Below are 11085 nucleotides of genomic sequence, written 5' to 3' on the forward strand. Positions count from 1 at the left end.
AGGATGACCCTGTCATTCATATGTGCATTCAAAATAACCATTCGTGTGAGTGGATTCAGAATAACCATTCGTTCACATGTATGTGAATGGCTAGCTCATTTAAATATTTCGGCCTATACACATGTTACCTACGTGCTTCTGAAATGAATGTGGACTGCCTGACTGCCTATTCCCTATGCACATGCATTAAGCCATGCCAACTAGCCATGTGAATGCTAATTTCACATGGTACTGACAGGCATTCCTGTTCTATAAGGGATTCCTATAGCATGATGAAATAACCAGTTTCAACCGAGCCTCTGTATCGTTACCAACCATTATTACTGTGACAAATGAAGTCAATTTTCAATAATAATATTGCTCATTTTACACATAACAACTGCATTGTGAGGTTTAAGACTTGGTATTTCATCATGCTACAAGAAGTTTAACAAGGAACTCCAGCTTCAACAAGGAACAAAAATGCTGAAAATATTCTCTGTCTGTCATGGTGTAAAAAATTTTGGTGGCCCACCCCTTACTTTCCCTGAAATTTTCATGGCCCACCCCAAGAACACTCATTTTTTTCGTGGCCCCCCCCCCCCATTTTCTCTTCCGGCCCCCCCCTGCCGTTAATGTGCTCGGTCCCTTAGCTTCTTGACAAAATCGGTGTTTCCATGTCACGCTGATGCCGATGCTATTTACACGGACAACGCTGTACTAACCGTTAAACTTCACCTCTATATCTTACAGTGAACCTATTTTAGGACTAGTTGTGTGCTATGAATATCGTCCATGTCAAAATGGCACCGCAATAGACTCTGATGTTTTGACCGGTGGCATTAAGGAGGGCTTTTATTCAGGGAAATTATTCAATAGTGTCGCTTCTTTTTGTCGTGTATTTCACAAAGGAGAGGTGGGAATTGTATGGATGTCATAAAAACTATCGCCGTGTAGGTCTACCACCTTGCAAACACAAGTCCGAGGGACTAGATGACAGTACCAAATGGATTGTGGGTACAGTCACACTTGCGCTACTGGTATCACTCTGTCCATATTTTGCAGAATGGAAATTGTTTGATAGATCTCCGTGATTACTACATTGTGAAAGAGCCAAACGATAGATGTTGTCTTCAAGCTCCCGCTTCAAGACCCGTCTTTCATGTGATGAATGCGAGGCTTTGGCTTTTTTAAAGTTGACACATGTACAGTTATAGTGTAAGCCTACAGGCCAAATGTTACAATTATGGAAGCTTATAATTGGGAACCCTGAAGCACTATATGTACTTAAAATCGATGGTGAATGCAATTTCAATAAACGGGGATTGATACGACAACGGTATTGAAGCCAGGGTTAGGTCACTCACGGTTCATCATTCCGTTGTTTGAAAAGATGAGAACATGGGGTTACAGTCGTACGAAGGGTATACACATATATACCTCATGTAGACATTTGACCGAGGATGCGTTGATAAAATGTACACTTGACCCGAGCATCAAGCACTTTTTTGACCAATCATTTTCTAGAAAATATACAGGTGTGACGTCAGTATTTTGGTCGAAATGTAGGTTTGTGCCCCCCCCCCCCCCGATTTAGTGGAAAATTGTAGAGAGTGGTCTTTGTTGCCCTAACTGTCTGGCCGGGGTACACATGTACTGGGTCAAATCGGGGGTGAGTGTGGGGGAGGAGCTAGAACACCAAAGAGTCTATAGAAGTTGGCATAACACAGACAAAATTCATATACATCATTCTCACTTTTGTCTGTTTTCGAAGGTTGTGGTCCAACATCTCGTGAGAAGGTATATCTTCGACCTCAGAAGGGGTGGAGACGACGATGATGGACAGGACCCGATGAGGATGTTCCGTCAAGAACTCTCGAGCTTCAAGTACGAAATGTTTGACGCCCTCTCCGACGTAGAGGTGAAAATTAAGCAACTGAAGCACCGCCTTGACCATGCCGAGCAAAACCCCCCGCCGAAAATGAACACCCAACCGAAGTATGACGAGCCAGGTTCGGAAATGTTTCATGCGCTGAAAACTACGCTATCGCCCCCACAGGCAGACGCTGAAAGGACTCCCCCTTCCCCGACAGATTCTTCCGTATTCGAAAATGAAGAACTTGTGGTCGATGATTCGACTCCAAAGAGGAGGGCAAAACAGCAGAAAGTGTCCTTTGAGGATGAATTGGAACCTTCGTCGTCCTATCTCAGTCTGGGAGACATGAATTTGAGCGACATTGAAACGCCTCTTTTTACCACTTCCGGGTCGGAGAGCATTCTGGATGACCTTTTTGAACCTGTGCCACGTGACTACGCTGAGGTTTTCAATCACAACCTCCCGCAATCCTTGCGAGTGCCATTGGGTAGATACTCGACCAAACGAGGGAAGGGTATACCGGGAAAGCGGCGTCGCCGTCGTCCACACTCGGGCGAACGGCTGCCGTTCAACCGAAGCAACGAGAGTCTGGACGACTTACTCTCGTCCGGCCCAACAATCGACCCGGTCATTCTAGGAATTTCTCCGCAACCCAAGAGAAAGGCGCTGACGGCGATGGTAAGCAATATCGCAGGTATTGCTTTAATGCCGCTTTCCGAGAGATGGGGGCCAATGAAGTACATGGATGACGCGGGAAACCGTGTGGACAAACGCAATTATCAAGAAACAGGAAACCCTTCCAACGAATTAGAAGAATGTGGCACAATGGTTTGACACTGGTTTAAGCTTCACTGACTGACATGGCATTCGTAAGGTCTTCGAATGCTAAAGACTGTTCGCTGGGCAGAGAAACCAGCATCGATACAAAATTTAACGTTAGGGTGGACCATTTGATATCCTGGGGGGGCTTGGAAGATTGGTGGAGAGCCATTATTTTTTTTTCCCACGTGCTTCACCATGAATTATTTTTTTTCTACAGGGCATATGCTGGCAACTTTTTTTTTCACTTTCCTTCTTCGAGATATATTTTTTTTTTACCAAATTTCGGTGCAATGTTTGTTTGCTTGGTTTTTCACACCCAGTAACAAGATGCTGTTCTATCGCACACAGACTATATTCAAGAAACTAAATGAAGTTATGTAAATACATATACATTTTTGATTCACTTTACAAAAACATATTTGTAAAATCATGTACATTTATGGCATTTACTTGTCATTGTTGTCCTCACATTGAAAGTAGCCAGGTAATTTAAGAAAGTAGATGGGTGGACTGCGAGGGAGCGAAGCAACTGAGTGGCGAGTGAGCGTAGCGAACGAGGGGGGGAGAGCGCGCGAGAGGGGGTGTCCCCCCTCTCGCAAGGCGAAAAATGAAATTTTGGAGTTGAAATGGTTTTCTCTTTAGGCATCTGAGGTGACATTTACTGACTGAAACAGTACTTTTGTTGTGTGTCTTAGACGTGGCTCACATACAACAAAACAAACAAACATGATTTTGTTTTGTTTGTATTATTTATGACACACTTATGGTTTTATTTGCAGTGAAGATGTAACATTTAATCTTAAATCACCTGCTGTCTGCTCATTTCATTGCCCATTTCCCATTCTTCATTACCACATAGTAGTTTCCCCAAAACCATCAAACTCATTCAATTCTAATCAAACACATTCGCTTTTGTTAAGAAAAACATTGGTAAGATAATTCACTATAACAGTGTTCGCATTTACGAATAAAACATGCGTATATAGAAAACTCATAACAATGAAAAAATGTGTAGAGAGTCGATCCAATGCGTAATAATATTACGCATTGGATTGAGTCTCTACGCATTTTTTCATTGTTATGAGTTTTCTATACGCAAACGATAATAGTAAAATGTTTGCAGGCTGTCTCTCTTCTTGTGGTATTTTGACAAAATCCTTACTTTCAGATTTACACATTTCTGGAAAACACTGGTGAGCAATTTCAATTTCAGCATACTTCCCCTAATCAGAAGGTCATGTATACTGTACAATTGTTCAGTTATTGTTCCTCAAGCTTGAAATGGTTTATGCTTTATAAAACTTTAGAGCTACTGCTTGATTTTTATTGATGCTGCAGTGTGCATCGAACAATTGCCAAGATTTTTTTTTTCCGAGTCGCAATGGTCCATATTTTTTTTTCCATCAGCCACCTAAAGCCAGATTTTTTTTTTTCGAGCAACTCCACCTGGCATCTTTTTTTTTCCCCAAATCTTCCAAGCCCCCACCCCAGGATATCAAATGGTCCACAGCCCTTATATCGTGCGCACTTTGTTCCCATGGAACTTGTTATGCTCCGCATGATGTCAGTTTAAAGTGTCGTGCGACCAACTTTTGATATTGACTCGAATGTTTATGCATCTAACTTTCTTTTATAGACTTCCAGTTCAAAAAGCGACTCGTACCTTAACCTTCACGCGCCAGGAAACATTTACTCGCTAATTACCGGGTCTATGCCAATTACAAGCAGATTCATTAAACGTTCGTCGCTAGATGGCGCCCTGTTATTTAACTCGCCGCGTGCCTGGCATCACTGTTCGAAGTCACCAGCTGCCGCGCCCCACAACATGACATTGGGCCTTGACATTTGGCTATGTGCTCGGCCGGCAACCATCGCCTTCATATGCCGTGCAAGTTAGAAAGATGGCGTCTTTCTGTAGTATGATACGCTAGCAAGGAGACCAGACGCTATCGACACGGTTATTGCTGAATGCTTATCAAACATGTCATCATTGCCTAAACTTTACATTTTAGAAAAGTGGAGTGATATTTGGTAAATTTCTTGTCATCTCATAACCTTTTATTTGGAATACAGACTTTGTAGTGGGTCCTATGAAGAGTAGGATAGGTAGTTATTATCATTTGCGATCTGAATTATTCGAAGTTAAAGGGACATAAGCTGTAACTTGTGGCAAGGTTTTCAGTATTCTGCTTCTGTATATCAACTAACGTATCTGACCCTAATCCATTTGTCGTGCTGAAATTTCGAGCATTCTCTTTGTCAACACAGCTTATATGTGTGTAGTGATCATTGATCATTGTTTATAAATTAATAACAATGGACATTATTCTTATTGTGTTGATATGCTACAGTTTAGGGATTCAATGCAGAAAGTGTAGGGGAAAAAAAGTTCTGAAAAAATAGCCAAGAGATACAGCTTATGGAGCTTTGAATTAAATATGACAGAAGAGCGGATCACCGTTCGACATAATCTGATTACAACGCGCAAAGTCTTTCACCACGGAGGTGGCTTTTTTCTCTAGACGGAGCTTATCATCATCATTTTTTGCGCCCTCTTGGTGCAACCAATCCTAGGGCAGAAACTGCTGCATGGATTCTCATTCTGTTTTTATGCTCATACAAGGCTTGCAAAGATGAGTTTTTTTCACTCACCTCGACTGTCCGAGATTTCAACTTCTGAAAATAGCTTTTCTATAAAGAATGTCAAATGGTCCCGGACGTGCAATTTATACAATTTACAATGGACGGAAAAGTTACTAAACAGGCGAGGGACACTGGTCATCATTAAGTGTTTGCAACTGTCCGTCTTTGTACTCTGGTGATGCGACGATGTTGTGATGTGATGTAATGTGATGTAATGTGACGTGATGTGATGTGTGATGTGACGTCATATGATATGTATGATAATAGACGAGACGACGCGAGACGATACGATACGAGACTGCCGTAATGTGCATATTCCGATGTTAAGTTTTGCTAAAGTTACTGTCGCGATGATACTGTGGCACTGCAACTCGGTAAATTTTACATTCCTAAAATCTTTGTGTGAACCGCTGCTTTTATACTTCCCATCGTAGTCGAATTCTCCGAGGCACGACATCTTCTGAAAATATCTTTTCTATAAATCCTTGTTCTGATTTCAGTTGGCGTGTTTACAGTGGTGAACTGCAATCTCTAAAGTGTTGGACTTACCATTCGTTGCTTGAGCATTATAAATGATCAGCAGCAAGACTTGGTTCAAGTCAGCGAATGTTTAAATACTAAAATCATTTAGTTTCTCTAGTGTCTCTCCTATTTCATACGAACATATTTGAAATTAGGAACCCTGGGCCAGTTTTTCCTAGCGATTGAATGCGTTACATTTGAGGCTGCGCAGTAGTGAGTTAGTTTCTGCCGTAATATCGGGAGAAACTCCCCTGTATAGCTTTCACCCGACTCATCGCATTCACCCCACTCACGCGTTTCATATGAAAACAGAACATAAATCATCGCGTTCACCCCACTAAAACATTCACAAATCACAGGCTTGAACCGAGTCTAACCAGCAGCCTCACTTTCGTGGTTTCAGAGAGATTATTTTTTTGCATCAATGCTTATGAAATACCTCATCGCCGTACTCAAAATACGTTATATCCTATACACTTCTTAACGTACAACATTCTTCTTACCCGGATATCTTACTTTTGGTTCTGACCAATTTGTTATGAGATTTAATACAAGTCTGAAATCAGTCACCGAGATACTAGATTCAATTTCTAACGTCTCAAGAGTTTTACAGTTTCTTAAGCACATTTTTGTTTCCTATTTTGTACCAAATTTAGAAATATCGGTCTTCCCTTCAAGCAAGCCCCACTAGCTGTAACTCTTGAAATTTGTAGACCTCGAAATATCTTCCTATTCTCTCCGATTTTTTTCTGAATTCTACCCTCTGAAGGGACACGGGCGTTTACTGCATTAGGAAACCATTCCTCTGTAAAACGTTTGACGAGTAAATTGTAAATTTTAACGGTCATTTTGATTTGCCGCCAATTTTATAAAAATCTGTAATTTAATATTAAAAAGAAAACAGAATATACGATGTCACAGTTGAAAACACTATGCATTATATTGGACCTACTCTGCGCACTTTATGTGAAGATTTCAGCGCAGATACGCATAGTAACCACGGCTTTTGCTTTTCCCAACGGGGCTGCGATTAAATGATTTAGCAAATATTCAATGGTAGTGTAAGCTTAATCTTTATCTTGTCAAAATTTGCACGTAAAGTCCCAGTGAGTAGTTAATAATAAATGTATACACACACCTAAATCAGTACATTCTCATTAACTAATTTCGGCTTGAAAAAAAATCATAAAAATAATGCTAAAAGATACAGATAGTTGGGCTTTAAGTATGGTCCACCATACATAGCATTTTCGAATGATCAGGTTTCATTTGTTTACTCTACCCTTATAGCGCTTTCGTTTGTGTTGCTATTAAACATTTCAGTTCATCTCCCGTCAACATAAGGATAAATAGATAACTTTCTAGCTCAAGATAGCATTTCAAGAGACTTATAAGCGCCGTACATTTACTGAACGTTTTTTTTTTCTAGGGGGGGGGGGGGTTAGGGGTCGTTGGGTCGAATATTTTTGAGAAGTGCTGTGCTGTTTGATATTTGAAATCGACCAGCTTCACTGTACCGTTACTGTTGGAAATCTTTGTACATTTTTAATGTACTTCAAGTTATGTAAAACAGACCATTTTGATTTTATCGTCATTTGTTTCGATATTTTACCAAAGAGCAAAAATGTGTGTTTCCTAATATTATTTTCTTCGTGAACTTTGTCGATATATTTGCCAAAATACGAAAGCAAATGCGTTAAAGAATTCCAGTATCATGGCTTCGAAACACGGTTAGGTCGGCAATCTTTTATTAAATGTGTTTGAATTTTGTTTGTCTAGAATCAAAGATAAAATTTTATTGGATTGGAGTTTCTAAAGTTTCTAAAACAAGTAATTACATGTAGGTCAAGGACACGAAATGGACTTGACCTGGTTATCGGAAACACACCTTTTTTCTTAGTATTTTCAAAGGAACGTTTTTGTCATATTACATACAAACGTGTTGGAACCAAATATTAAGATTTTACAGCTTTTGACAATAGTAAATACACAATTTAATTTTAAAATAGACACGATTTCTACACTTATGAGGCTTTCATCCCAAATCTTTGTCGGACTGAGAAACGCCATTGAGGATTTTCTTTCCATCTTTGAGCAATTGATTCCTGATTATTAAGAGACGTTGAAGTGTTAAGGTAGTATGCACCTCGAAAGTGAAAGACTTAAACTTTTGCTCAAACTTTCCTCAAGTAATCTTTCAACAATTCTCTTTCAAAATCAAGAATAAAAATCGGGGGTCACCGTGGAAATGTTGGTACCAGAGAAACAAATTACCCAAGATTTACCGGTATTTAAATTCAAAATGGCCGCCATCCCTGTGTTAACTTTATGGAGAAAAATAAAATTTTTGAGTTTTGAAAAAATAATACAGTACAACTTTTTTCTCACACCAATAGCTTTATAATGAGCCCCCAAATGGGAGATCAGAAAAGAGTTGTTAAAGTTTGAGTGTCTCGATATCTGTCCCCGAGGCGCATTCTACCTTAATATTGTAACGAAGACTTGTATCCATCGTCTTTTCCAGTATAAATTTCCTCTTCAAGTTCAACATTCAAATGTTATCACAAAATGTACACTGAACAAATAAACGACCAGTTAAAAAGTGTCATAATCTTGCAAATACAGTAATTTACATCGAGAGGTCATTGGTAGAACGCAAAGTAAGTAGTTATTCTTATTAAACTCGATCAAGGAGTTGAACATTTTTAACGCTGATATCCCTTACAAAGAAGGACAATAAAATCAACAAACAGATTAACCTAATGGTTTTCACATCGTTGTTATTGTTGCATTCTCTTCAGTTGTTATAACCATGTCATTTAGGAGGAGCTTCATGTTGCGAACATAGTTTTTTATTTCAAAGCAATATTTCTCATCTAAGATGACAGGGAAACCCCCTCATACTACATATTCTCAAAAGGCAGTTAATCAAAACGTTTAGAATGGTAGCAAGAGTTAACTCGAAGGATGAAGGGGTGTATATTAAGGGTGAAAAATCTCAACTTTGGTATTAATAATAAAAATTAAGTCAAAAACTTGATACTATTTTCCGAAATGTAATATTTCACTTGAAACAAGAGTATATGTAGAAAAAACGACAATTTTGCATTATCTATCCTTCTAAAATGGCAGGGATTGAAAGACTGACCTTAAAATCAAAAACATGATTTACAAAATTAAAATGCCTCTTTTTCAATATGTAAGAATTTTATTGCCAAAGAAAATATTTGTTTTGTTATATAGCATTTAAAGAACATAATGTGGAAATTTCAGAAAATTTGACACAGCCAGAGTGGAGGTAAATTCTTTGGAAATCTTGAAATTGGAGAAAAGAGAAGCCAGGAAATCGGGTGATTTGCATACATTTGCATAAATTAACACTTCTCTATCACGCAACTTATGACTGCTTGGCAAGCTTAAAGGTGAACCCGACCAATAGTTTACTCTTATGTTAACAAATTAATGAAAATTGAATGATGAATGTTTGCAAAAACGTGATTTTGAGCAAATACGCTGTGTTGGGCGCAGAGGAAGAAGAAGAGGGTTTTATTTCCACGCCGTGTGGAATCTCGTGGATTCACGCAGTATATTGGAGTCTCCATTCTGAGAAGTTAAAATAAACCCATCCTTTCTTTAAAATTCATAAGTATGCACTGATTGTTAGACCAAATTCGTCATGATGAGTACAATCATCGAACATTCCAATATTAGCACCTGATTTTGGACGAATAAACTTGTGTACGACAAATTCCCTTACAGCGCACTTTGAGTTATTATTGAAAAACACACAAATACTCGTGGTAGAATCGGTGTACTGTGACAATTTATCGCCCCTAGCTGTAGTTAAAAAAAATTCATAAGCAAGATTAGGAACTCCTTTTCTACGAATGTTGTGATTCAAAATAATTTTATTCATGTCATTTGTCTAGTTTAGTGTAGGTAGGACGCGTGTGGGGGCGTACTTTAATTAATATAATAATTCCTACGTTGCTTCACAGTGCTTCTCAGGGCGTTCGTGGATAATTTTGTCACGTGTTTAATGTGTTAACGCTCTGTCAATGGACGTCACGTGCGTTACAGTGTCAAAGTGCTATGGATACCGCTGAATAGTGTGTTATTTTATCTCCCTTCACAGCGGCACAGACAGAACCATCTAGGCGATCTAATTGAGGCTTATACTGCCGCCGCAGTTGCCCGAGCATAATTCTCATCACTATTTCAGCCGCACCGTCACAGCAGATGTTTGCGTGTCAGAAAAATCAGGTCATTGATTTGTTTTTGACCTAATCATGATATAAATCCCACCAGAAACAACCTTTTTGCATTATACTTTTGATTTTATGCTCAAGTACAGATAATCTGTGTATTAATGATCGAGCTATAGCGTTCTTTATTGGTCTACCAAAAGAGGGCTGAATCACCAAGGAAGTTGTGGCGGTGTTGTAAAAGGGCGCCACCAATGCATGAAGCTTGAACTGAGCTTGAACAATTCACTGAAAAGTTGATCGCTAGAAGGCGCCCTTCTAACACACCAATGTGTGAATGACTTCATACGCCCACAGGTTGTAAAAACGGTACTGATCTAACGCCGACCGCTTGGCGTTCTTAGTTTTAATCACCAATGTGGGAAAGACAAGGCAAGTACATAATCTTGAGAGAATTCGTAAAGTATTGGTATCCGTAGAACAGTACAAGGAATATTAGATTGTTATGGAGCAGGGAAAGTATCTTGGATTTCACTTTGTAGGAAATTCCGTTATTGTGTTACTCTTTGGGCTTTAAGGTAAAATACTCCAAGGGACCGAAATTCGGACTTTCAAATTTCTACAACGATGTATTGGTCAAATACTTGTAGTGGCTTATTTTGAAGCTCGAAGTTTTCACCGGCTTTTTGAAAGTTCGAAACTTCACTATTTTCCAATTAAAGTTAATACATGGATGGCGGTCATTTTGAATTTTTAGGAGTCGGTGAACCTTGATTTTTTCCTTGATTTCGAAAGGGCATTATACAAAGTTTCCTTGCGGAAAGTTTAAGCAAAAGTTTACGCAATCTGTTAATTTAAAAGCGCACATTCCAAAAAAATAAATTATGAGAGTACAGCAAGGAGATGGACACGTCATTTCTTTCTTTCATTCTTTCATAAAAATGCGAAATTGCCATAACAGTTAATCTCAGCGTCACATGTCATTGAACGAGAAAGCAACGTCAAGTCGCTGCACAGTCATAAATGATAATAACGTGG

At 39.1% G+C, this 11085-nt stretch overlaps 1 protein-coding gene across 1 annotated transcript in view; it reads left to right on the forward strand.

The window, feature by feature from the left end:
• The window catches only part of LOC139133154 (short transient receptor potential channel 4-like), a 51493-nt gene extending 48697 nt beyond the window's left edge, over nt 1–2796 (forward strand). Inside the window, exon 10 of the mRNA XM_070699581.1 lies at nt 1754–2796. Coding sequence (XP_070555682.1) covers nt 1754–2689 — 936 coding nt within the window. The 3' untranslated portion in view covers nt 2690–2796. The remainder of the gene's footprint in view (nt 1–1753) is intronic.
• Nucleotides 2797–11085: the final 8289 nt, after the last annotated feature.

Source organism: Ptychodera flava, chromosome 5 (genome assembly GCF_041260155.1).
Source record: "Ptychodera flava strain L36383 chromosome 5, AS_Pfla_20210202, whole genome shotgun sequence".
NCBI lineage: Eukaryota > Metazoa > Hemichordata > Enteropneusta > Ptychoderidae > Ptychodera > Ptychodera flava.